We start from the raw sequence: 12,027 nt of genomic DNA, 5'->3' as shown, positions 1-12,027 counted from the left end.
ATATGTGCCTGTGGAAGTGTGCTTATATAGGACACACGGTATATGTAGTTGAGTAAATTATACCAAGTTCATCCACACATAATGACTTTTTTGAGTAGGAATGCTAGAAATATTTGGACCCAACTGATTTTTAGTTTTTATTATCTTGATCTGTTTGGATAGGAGTAAAGCTGGCCTTAGGAAATCATTTGAAAACATAGGTCATATGATCAATCCAGACTTATGACATTTTGGGATAAAATCACCTTCCAAAGAATGTCTGGAAAAAAATATTGCTTAATGCTGGACTATAGGGGGGCAATAAAAAACATATGGAAATCTGAATTTTTATTGTTTCTAAATTTGTGGTTCTGAATAATTTTTCAGAAATGAAGGGTGAATCCCAAGCGTTCCTTCTGTCCATGGCGAGAATCAGAGGGAATAATAATCACCTGTGTAATGTAGCCTACTCGGCAGAGATGCACGTAGGTGATGTGTATTAGATGCATCTATTAGATAAGTTGTCTCTCCAGGGCCTACAAAACAATGAATGCGGAACACCTGATATGTGACTGAGCTTCCAGATGGAGGGACAGCTTGAAAAATGCCAGCATAATTTACAACTTTTAGGAAGTGTGGGGGGAACGCATGTGCAGTGAGCTTTAAACAGCTTGGACCATTTACAGGTGCAACTGTGTTTAATGTGGAATTTCAGTGGATGTCACATATTATTAGATCCAGTCACTGATCACAGAGGATAGGTGTGGCATGTGAGCAGTGCGAATAGATGCCTTAATTAAGTATCTCAGAACAGGAGACATCTGTTTGGTGAGGTGGGGGGGTGGATGGTAGGATAGCATTTGAATTTTATATTGGATTGTTGAGTGTCACTGAAGAAGCTCTTACTTTTGTAAGGCTGCATATGCTGGGCTTATCCTCTGTGAGTTCAGAAGAAGAGGAATCACAGAAGCCATGTATGGGTATGCAATGTCTGGCTCTTGGAGACCTTGGACACCTGCACCCATAAAAACGACTGAAGTATGGATTGCTAACGTAAGGTCTATATTAGAAAAAGGGCACAAGTAGTTATCTCTGGAGGTTAGGAAATTGACATTGAAGCTTTCTGGTTAAATTGGAGAAGGACTCATACATATGTTATAATTATATATTATGTGATATATATGCATTATATATGTGCATATACATATAGTATATATCCTTTCACTCTTTGTAGACAGATAGATATACAAGAGGATATAGATGACTTTGGAGGCAAGGTATGGTTAACTAGGAAGTCATTGGTAGTGTTTGTGATTTACTTGGTTTACCTGGTAAAGAGCAACTGAAGTTTCTAAAATGAACTGCGCGGTGCCTAGAGGGGCTTGTTCATACAACCACCAAGTATTCTTGGTCCCACAAGTTTCAGTCCTGGACGAGGAACTTCATACCCAGTAGACAGCCCAGCGAGACATGGGCCCTGGCTTCCCGGAGGTCACATTGTAAATGGGAGCCAGATGGTAAACAAGCCTCCCTCAGGTAAACATGCCCGTACAGTCTGACAGGCTGGATGACACACGGACAGGGGCAGGTGCGTCTCCTTTTGTGGGTGGTGGGATGGGCCAGGGAAGGCTTCTCTGAGAATTCAAGGGTGAGTAGATGTGGAGAGGGCTCCAGCGGGAGGACAGGTGCCCAGCAAGATGAGTGCTTGGAGGATGGGGAGACAGATTACCTTGTGTTTGGAATATAACCAGTCAGGGCAGCAGTGGCCAGGCCCTTGGTGAGCCTGGGAGGGCGGGGGGCCAGGTGATTCACAGCTCACGTGGCACTGGTCTAAGTGGGGCGGGAAGAGAGAAGTCTGGAGAACAGCTATCCTCATATACAGGTGAATCGTTTCGGGATTGGGTCCACCTCCAAGTGAAACCGCTTCCCTACCCCAAGCAAGCTCTAGAACCAGCCTTAAGGAGCAACTCTTCAAAAGAGCTTAACGTTATAGAAGAAATCTTTTTGAAAAGAGTCACCGGGATGGATTGTTCTGCAAAAATACAGCCTAGACTTGGTAGCACCGGCAGCCCTTACCACTACCTGCCCTTCTGGCCACGGAATTGCTGCTCCCAGGGCTCCGGGCCGCCTTTGCCAAGGGAGTGTCCCCCGGACACTCACCCTGCAGTTCAGATATGCACTCGCCCTTCTCCAGGGTCCAGGGCCCTGCCCGCCTCTCTGCGGGATGGAGGGAGGAACCTTTACTCCCTCGTCCCTGACGAGCTCCTGAAATGCAACTTGTGCACCTCGCGGAGGGGGGTTGGGAGGGAATGGGGGGGGCGGAGGAAAGAAAAGGAGCCAGGCTGTCACCCAGAGCGCCCAGCTTTTACCTTCAATCCTGTGGGCCGGTCACATCTGGTCCCCGCCCACCTGGCTCAGCCTTTAACTGCAAAGGGCAGTCCCTGAACCAGCGCTCTCCCGCCCTTCCTTTCGCCCGCGGAAGGAAAACAAGCGGCCGGGCTGGGGGAGAGGGGGAGGGCGGGGAGGCGGGAGGGTGGACGACCAGTCCCGGCGCGCGCGGGGTGACCCCAGGTCCCAGGGCCCAGCCGTGCACGGGAGTCTCCCGGCAGAGCGCGAAGCCCCGCCCGGGGGCGTGTCCTCTTATGTTAGCCCCGCCCCCGGGCGTGCCATCGCGCGGCCAATCGGCGGCGTGTCCTCTCGTGTTCTCCCGCCCCTGGGCGTGTCTTCCTGCCCGCCCCGCCCCCGCCCGAGGGCGTCACGGCCGGCCCCGCCCCCGCGCCGCCGGCCCCGGGCTTCCTCTTTCCCCTTCCCCGCCGCACTCAGCTGCCACTCGGGAGCCCGAGGACGCGAGCGCAGGGTCTGTCTCCGGGGTCCCCGACTGCGGACGCTGCCATGGCCCCCGTGCTCAGCAAGGACGCGCCGGACATCGAGGTACGGACTGCGCGCTGGCTCCAGGGGGCGGGGGAGGGTCCCCGGGGTCCCTGCGGGTGGGGACCGGGAAGGCCCTCGACCACCCCTGCGCCCCCGGAGGAGCGGGAGCCGCGGGAACCTGGCCTCCGCGGGAGGTCCGCGTGGGGGCCGAGGAGTCCCGTGAGCAGAGCGGGTGCCCTTGGAGCGGGACGGGGTGCGGGGAAGGTCAGGAAGCCGGTCCTGACCTGAGCGGCGGGACTGGAGGGGCACAGGAGTTGCAGACAGGTGGGCTCTGCAGGCCGGCGGCGCCCCCTGCCCCGCAGGCTCCCCGCTCCTCCTCCTGCCCCCACCTGCCTTGGGACACCTGCCTGCTGCCCCACCAGCAGGGTCTGCAGCCGAGGAGGGGCCGAGGCGGTGCCTGCAGGAGGACAGCCGTGTGAGTGCCCGCGGGCCGGAGCGTGGCCGGGAGACACTAGCTTCTCTGAGAACCCCAGGAATGCCAGGAGACGCGTCCTCTCCCCTTCGGACAGTTCTCGCTTTCCTCTTGCGCTCTGTTTTCTGTAAAAGTGTCATCTTTCTTTCTGAATGTAAAGTCCCACCTGCAGTGGCCATTTCCCGTGAGCTCTCCCGGGACCTCGGTGTACGCCGGGAGGAAGACTTGGTTGTGAACCGGGGCTCCAGGGGTACACACGCACCCACGGCAGCAGGTCCGAGCTCAGACACACCGCTGTTTAGTGTGTGGTGGGTTTTCTTGGAGACTTCTCTTTCTGTGAGTCTGATAAGACGTGTGTTTGCACACGTGTGTGTGTGCTTCAGAAATGACAGAAATGTCCTTTCGTCCGCTGTCAGTGGCTTAAGTAAAAGTTGAAAACCACCTGTTGGCAGAGTAGCTGCTTTTGCCACGTTTTGTCTCTACTGTTGATGGAAAGAACTTGTTGCTCGGTTTGGAGGGTGGCCGTAGTGTTTTCTCCAGACTCCATACATTGGTTTTGAAAAACCCATTTTAGTAACAAGCGCCAAAGTACACCTGTGGGCTTCCTCAGTTGATTTACTAGTAATTTCTCTCGTAGATGATTTACTTTTTCATATGGATCCGTATGATTCTATTTAGCCAGTGCCTGTTTATGTGTGCAAAGGGTAAAGGAGACTGGACTGACATTCTAGTTGTTTTGTCCTTGTTACTTTGACCCGACCAAATCCCTCTGCCCCCCTCCACCCCCCAACCCCCCAGTCAACAGTAGCAAAGTCCCTCAGAATCCAGTGCTGACTTCAGGAATAAGAGTGCCAGAGGGCAGCTGGCTTTGGCTTTTGAATTTCAAAATGGTATGTTATCTGCCTGACTGACTTCTTTCTCAGTCTCTCTTACATTTGAAATCAGTTCTTAGGCACATTACACTAAGGAAGAAGATGCCAGTGACACTTTTGTGACTGGCTTCATGTCATATATTGTTTCAACTGAGACCCTCTAAGAAGTCAGAGCCCTCACACTGGCCTCCACCTGGTAAGTCTATGCAGCCGGTCTGCCTGACATTCCTTACGACCTAGAATAGTGGCTTTTCAGCATTTATGTCGTCCAGCTATGCAACACACTGGAATCAGTAACCTCTCTGCTCATACACCTACCTCACTTTTCCCTCAAAGTCAAGCCGTGATGCAGGAGCTAGAGGACCATGGAAGACCCTGAAGTCAATCTTTCAGATACAGTGCAGTGAAGAGAAACACCTTAAGCCTAGGGGAACGTGGTCAAGCTTAGATGTCTCAGTTGTCCTGTTGACTCACCACACAAGTTCACTTTTGTTTGAAGAATCCGAATGAATTAGGAAGACTCGGTGTTCGAGCCAGTTCCAGTGCATACATTGGGTTTGCGTTCCTTGCATGGATTTAAGCCCGTTGTCTAGAGTTCCATCTGACTGTGACCACCGCCTTAGTCTCCAGTACATGGAGACTCGAGACATCTTGAAAAAAAGAAATTATCGCTATGAAACGGAAAACAAGTTCCCTTGATAAATGTGAAACGAACAGAAGGTGTTGATGACAACCTGCTGTAACAGTGATTTAATTTCCCCCCAAAGCTACCTCCCGACCCTCAGGTCTCATCCACGCAGTCAAGACACATCCTTGTTTCCGAGGGAGAAGTCACTGAGGTGTAAAACATTGCTCTGGGTAACCCCTCCGTGATCTCGAGCCTCCATCCAATATCCCATCAGGGTTGAAAGGTTGGGAGCTTGAAAAACAACCAGAAGGACTCCAAACCCCAGACTGGAACGTCCCTGAGCAGGAAGAGGGGCCCAGCAGGGTGCATCGGAAGGTCACAGAGACTGGGCACCGGGACCTGGCTCGTACCCTCGGAGGCGGTTGTCAGTGCAGTCATGGGCGAAGATGCGTGAGCAGTCCCGTTTTCCCCCCCGTCACTTTAGGGTGGTTCTGATCCTGGGATCTAGAGAGCTCACTGCTTGGGGTTGAGGTCTCATTCCACCCCTCCCTAGCCCTGTGACTTGAGGCAAGTTTCTCAAGTTGCACAATCGGTTGAGTAAGGAAAAACGGAGGTGATTAGCCAACAACAGTCCACACCTTGTCAGGAAAAAAGGACAAACCTGTTAGAAAGTAGAAGTATAGGAACCTATGAGGAAAACCAATGCCAATCAAATTAACATTCTGAAGTTCACCAGCAGTAGCTGTTCATTGTTCTGAAAGTTAGTTGACTTTGTGGACTCACTCTTTGAATTCAAGCTGAGTTGTGTCAAGGATGGCTTTGAATACAGAGTCTTCGGGAAGGTTCAGAGGTCTCAAGCATGCCACTGTCCCGCCTCCCCCACTTCCCCTGACGTCAGCAGTGCCTCCACGGCGCTGGATGCAGTTTGCGCTGGTAATGAGTATGAGATCGGCACCTTGAAAAGCAAGTCAGGATGGTTTTGGAAGCGTTCGCCTTTGTTCGCTGTCTCGTTTCCCTCCCACTGACACGGATAACTGAGGAGAGGCTGCTGAAGGGCAGCTAGCCCTGGCCGGCCGGGTGGCTCAGTTGATTGGAGCATCGTCCCCATCAGTCAAGGTTTTCTGGCTTGATGTGCAGTCAGGGCACATCACAACAAAGAGATGTTTCTTTCTTTCTCTCTAAAACCAATAAAAATATAGACAGTAAGTGAAAGTGTATGCTTTTACATTTTGGTAAACATTTTCAACCAAACTAAATTGCTACCCCTCCCCCCCCCCCTCGGGTGCTCCACAATCACAAGTCAAGGTCCAGCCTTGAATTACGGAAATGAGGAGTGAGGGTTTGTCAACTCATTTCAAATGTACCCTGAATGAAGAGGGATTTCAGCCCATTGTCCACAACATCACAGCGCATTTCCAGTCGAATAAAAGCAGTTCCGAATGGCCTATCCTATGGGTTCTAATCATTGGAGAAGGTAATCGAGAATTTTCTGTGTTTGTTAAGAAAATGAGATAAAATGATAGATTTGGAAAATGAGACTATAATGGAAACAACTTGGAGAACGTCAATTTTAAGGAGCATTTTGACAAAAGGAAAGACCATGAGTTACAAATGGGTAGAGATGGCAAAAGATTGTTTCAGAATACCCTTTGTCATAACTGCTTTGCTCCTAGGGAGGCAGGCGGGTCCTGGATCCGAAGTGGGGAATGGGATTGAACTTGGCAAGAGCCGTGGTTCTCGGTTTACCTACCCTTGTGAAATGTTTGTTCCACGTACAGGTAACAGCCTTGTCTTCTTTTATGGGCTGGGCACCAGGGAGCTATAGAAATGCTATCTTGACTTGCGAAGGCTTTTACTTCTTTACTTTTAATTTTAAAACTTCAAACCTGTTTTGTGAGTTTCAGCTGCCCTCCCTACTTTAAGCTGCCCCAGGGATCACACTTAAAGTCCATCTCCTTTCTAGGGAATTCAGCTGGGCAGGAGAAATGTATCTGATGGTGTGATCTGGAGAGTTACTTCATTCCAGGGGTAGGTATCGTTGTTGCTTTAAGGTACTTCACATTTCTATAGTTAAGCATGGTCAGGTGTATATATTTCAATCCAGTTAAAAAATTCTACCTCTAGATGAATTCAGATGACTGGGTTTAGTAGTAGTTTAATTAGAAGCTGTGAGATTAATGACTAGAGATGAATCTATCACTAGGGAGGTTTTTAGCTTGGATCTGCTTCATCTTCATCATGGCAGGTTGTGTTGACTGATGGCTTAATTGTAAAAATGTGCTGGAATTCGGTAGCCTCCTTTCTTATATTTTGGAAGAAAAGGCCATTTTGGAAAGCTGAACATTTACAGTAAGGAATTCCTAAAAATTCCAAGAAGATCTAGATTTAAAATCCTGAGGCAATGGCATGACCTTTAGCAATCCTGTCTTAACTGTTTGAATGCAGCGTTTTTACCAAATCTGGATATAAGCTGGCAAACGACCCAAGAACTGAAAAATAGACGCTCCAGTAAGGTAAACAAGGCTGGTCTCTGGGAGAACCCTCCTAATTAGCACAATCTTACATTAAGAATTAGGCACCCTAAAATGAAAGACAATGAGACTGAAAAAACGTAAGTAATAACATAATAATGAAAGAGAGAATCAGAGCAGGTAAGGACCAGGCATTAGTGGGCTGAAGAGGAGCTTGAAAAGTAAGATTTTATTTTTCTGCCTCTCAGCCACATGGACACAGCGACCACTACGGGCCCCAAACCTTTAGTCCTTAACACTGTAAGGAAAGTTCTCCGGCACGCATGCTCTGCTTTAATTCAAAAACATTGAATCCGGCACTCTTAAGATTATACATTTATCTGTAATCGGGGTTTTAATTTTCAAATGTGTCTTGTTTACCTCCTGAACTTGATTTGCTCTTAATCCTCTGTGTCCAGGCAGGAGGTGTTCTTGGCCTCAAACATCAGAGTGTGGGTGTTCACAGATACCCCGGAGCCAGTCACACCGAGGAGATAACTCCTAATAGGATTATGCCTGCCCGGTGGTTTAGAATACTTACAGCTTCCGTAATTAAAATGTTATACCAGCAGGTGCATAACGTCTGCTCTTACTTCAACGTATAGCTTTCCTCTTAGACGGAACCGACATCTGTTGATGTTGCACGGCATCGGGTTTTATTCCATGGGTTACAAAAAGCATTGCATTAAAACAGGCCTGGGTTCAAATCCTGACTCTGTTATTTTATTTGTTTATTTTTTAAATCCTCACTCGAGGACATGCTTAGAGAGAGGAAGACCGGAGACAGAGAGAAACATGGATGTGAAAGAGACACACCCGCCAGTCCCCTTCCAGACGTTCCCTGACCGAACCCGGACCCGGGGCACGTACCCTGAGCGGGAACAGAACCAGTGGAACGGGCACCTTTTCAGCAGGGACTCCACCAGCTGAGCCGCCCGGCCGGGACTGGCTCTGTTCGTTATTGGTGTGAGTGTGGCCGCCCTTACCTGGCTGTCACTTCTCCCTCTCACCTTGGGGTTTAGTTTTAACTGTTTCCTGCAGTGGCGGAACACCAGAGGGTGACGTTTTGGGAGAGACCGGGGGTGGGGGGTGCAGGGGCGGGAGGCTCCGCAGAGAGTGGTGGGTAATAAAACACGGGGAGGCGGGGCGCCATCTGCATAAATCAGGCCCGGGGTTGACATGTAATTTTGCGGGGGTCCCCTGAGAGGTGGCCCTCGGGGCTTCATTATTGATGAAGAGATTTTTCTTCAAAGTGGCCCAGTGAGCAGTGCCTCCAGGGGACACTCATAAGCACTCATAATATCAATTTCCAAGCACCTGGGAGGTAGGGACACAGGCTGTCACTTTAATTATTATGATCGAGGCAGAGGACAGACACAACCAAAGCTGAAATTCTCAAAGAAATAACATTATTAGAAGCTAGTGCCCAAAATTTGTTATCTAAATGAGAGTTCCCAAAGAGCATGGTGTTCCTTTTCTTGGTGCAAAATGTGTGTATCTCCAACTCCCTCTCCTTCCCAGATGAAAAAAAAAAATTATTCATGAGCAAATACAGTGTGTGCAGGTATGCTTAGAAGTCTAGAAAAACTTTATTTGAAGCTAAAATGCTTGCTTAGAGAAACCAAAGCTTAGTCCATTTTGTACCAAAACATAATGAGTTGTGTCTTTTTTGTTTTTAATAATTGTGTAGGTATTTCTTGTCAGGAAAAGACAAGTCGATATCCCTTCTAAATGTCATTGAGAATGCCGAGAAATAATCGTCCAAAGCACTGGTTCCGATCTAGTCCCCAAACCAGTCAGAGAACCACCAGAAGAATCAGTCCACTGCAGTAGAACAGCAGTCGGGGTGAGCGCTGGGAGAACCCTGCCCCCCAGTATATAGACGGGGCTAACCCTGGGGAGACAAGCCCATGCCAACTACTCCTTCACTCCAGCCTCCAATAATCCAGGTGCAGGGAAAGGATGCAGGTGTCTTCTTCCAGGGAGGGCCAAGGAGGGCTGTCCTGGCTGAGGTGGGTCAGGTGTAAGTCCAGGGCTGGCAGATTAGAGTTAGGGGGAGCGGGGGGGCGGGGAGGGGGAGAGGGGGGGAAGTGTGGCTCTGCACACTAGCAGTGTGTTTGCCCCTGCTGCCTTTCTTAAAACCATGGCTCAAGCAACATCCCATGCACCTGAATTACTGAGTTTCACTGACTGGTTAAGCAAGTTTTCATGAGATTACTCAAGCTCCCCAGTTCCTTGGGTCACCCTGGAAACCAGTTGATTGACGTGGAGCTTGGAGTTCCATCCTTGTTACCGGATGGCCACTGAAAAGCATGACCACCTTGCTGCCAGGGAGTCCTGCCAGAGAATCCCCGAATCGTCCCGTGGTGTAACAGTGGCATCTTTAAATGTTGTTGACTTTTTATTAGTGTAATGGGTGCTCTAAATAACAGTGAATTAATTAATTAAGAGGGGCTTTTCAGGAAAAGCGATGGTGCTCATCACTGCTCTTCCCAGGGAGGAGCTGCGAATGACTCGTTGGGAGTTGGGGGGAGAGGGGGACAGGGAGTCCCGATGCTGAGTGGCTGCTGGTTACTGTTGGGTGGTGGTGAGCACGTCCTCCATGCAGAGGTTAAGCCCTAAAATGGTGGAGGTGGGAAGAGGGCTTAACCACCGCCTGTCCCCTGCCATTGTCTAGTCTCCACCGTCTCCGTCGTTTTCCAGTTTGTACAGCAGGACTCCACATTTTATTTATCCAGCAGCATGTTTGTGGTCATTTTTCTTTCTGTCTATGGCCCTTTGCCTTGCAGTTTTGGAAAAGTACAATTTTGTTTTGTTTTTAAAGGCTATCTATTTGGATCTCTGGGTTCCTCCTGTGTAGTTTGAAAATCAAAGACAATGAATTTTATTTTAGAAAATAAAAGACATCGAATTTTAAGATAATGCCTACAAGTGTTGTAAGGACTAATTTACAGAAGATCTCATTGTTCCTAAACTTGTTGCTGTGTTTAGGATTAGTTCAAAAGGCACAGGACATTGCCACGGCCTCGCCATGTTAGGTGTTGCTTTGCAAGACCACTATGTCTTGCCTGTTTCAAAATGCTGGTTTTAGCTGAAGCTCGACTTTGGAACTGACACGTGCATTGTGAGAGACATTTATACGTATATGCATTTAGAATTGATCAAGTGCTTCATCCAATGTCATAGTGGGTAACTCAAAATACTTGAGCTATTTATTATCCTGCATTTATAGGAGGATTGAATTTCATTTTAATGAACACCCTTTTTTACTTTTTCCAATAAAATATATTATGTTTGATATAACAGATTTTAAGGCAAAAGAAATCTGAGCCTGGCCAGGTGGCTCAGTTGGTTGAGAGTCATCCCGAACCCCAAAAAGGTTGCGGGTTTGATCCCGGGTCAGGGCGAGTAGGAGAGGCAACCCATAGATCCATCTATCTATCTATCTATCTTTCTTTCTTTCTTTCTTTCTTTCTTTCTTTCTTTCTTTCTTTCTTTCTTTCTTTCTTTCTTTCTTTCTTTCTTTCTTCCTTCCTTCCTTCCTTCCTTCCTTCCTTCCTTCCTTCCTTCCTTCCTTCCTCTCTCTCTCTCTCTCTCTCTCTCTCTCTCCCTCCCTCCCTCCCTCCCTCCCTCCCTCCCTCCCTTCCTTTCTTTTCTCTCTCTCTCTCTCTCTCTCTCTCTCTCTCTCTCTCTCTCTCTCTCTCTTTCTCTCTCTCTCTCCCCCACCCCCACTCTCCTTCCTCTTTCTAAAATCAATAAAAAACACCCCCCATTGAGGATTAAAAAAGAAAAGCAATCAGAGCTATATTGTTAAACACATTGTGTCTAGCCCTTCAGGTTCTCCCCATACCTCACAGGAAATACAGGACACGTGTCCATCTCCCAGCCCTGCCTCTTTCAGTGGGAGCGAGGGTGTGACTGGCAGGAACTCGGCCCACAGTGAAGCCTGTTAGGTAATCACGCAGCAACCTTGTTAATCCCCATCAGTCTGCCATTAAGCCGGGCTCTCTTCCGTGCCAGCACAATAACTTCATTATAACTAATATCTGTCATCCCTGAGAAAGCTGTGGGTGCCTCCAAATACGTTCAAGTGCCAGGACGGCTGATGGACAGTATGGGGACCCGTCCAGCGCCAGGAAGTGCCTTTTATCCAACACCTGGAAGCGATTACAGCGGCTTCTCCCCCAACGGAGCACAATAGCGGGTTGTTTCCTCGGGCTGTGCCCTATTTCAGACAAGTCTTCAGAGGGAAATGGCTCTGGTTAGCATGCGCCTTTTACAAAATAGTCTACGAATAAAATAATAAAAGAAATCTCCCTAGACACTGAATGCTACTAATTTGGGGAAATTATTACTCATTACACAGCGATGCCACTGCTTAAAATTTATTTTCCGTATGAATCTGCACAGTGACAGCTGAAGTGTGAGGAGCTTTGTGTGGAAGGTGACGGCGATAATTTACTCATCTCGAGATGCAGAGTATCTCCATGGCGATGAAACACGCATAATGCTTCAAGGATTCTTTTAAATGTAGGGATCACGCCATCTTTCTGGGGGGAAATAAAAGAAATCTAGCTTTATCCAACACATCTCCGAGACCCTGAACTTGTGACCTGTCGTGCCTCTCTCTCATTACGCATCCATTTCCTGATGTCTGCTTTTATCCACGGCTTCCAATCAGAATTAGGGTCATAG

The 12,027-nt window shown here is 48.5% G+C and overlaps 1 protein-coding gene across 1 annotated transcript in view; it reads left to right on the top strand.

Moving 5' to 3' along the window:
- The first annotated feature begins 2,765 nt into the window (after window positions 1-2,765).
- Window positions 2,766-12,027, top strand: part of DPYD (dihydropyrimidine dehydrogenase) — a 362,324-nt gene continuing 353,062 nt past the window's right edge. Inside the window, exon 1 of the mRNA XM_079761319.1 lies at window positions 2,766-2,910. Coding sequence (XP_079617445.1) covers window positions 2,872-2,910 — 39 coding nt within the window. The 5' untranslated portion in view covers window positions 2,766-2,871. The remainder of the gene's footprint in view (window positions 2,911-12,027) is intronic.

The sequence above is a fragment of the Cnephaeus nilssonii genome (genome assembly GCF_951640355.1).
Source record: "Cnephaeus nilssonii genome assembly, chromosome: 21".
NCBI classification, from domain to species: Eukaryota; Metazoa; Chordata; class Mammalia; order Chiroptera; family Vespertilionidae; genus Cnephaeus; species Cnephaeus nilssonii.
Note: the sequence above shows the minus strand (reverse complement) of the source record. Positions and strands in the feature narration are given on the sequence as shown.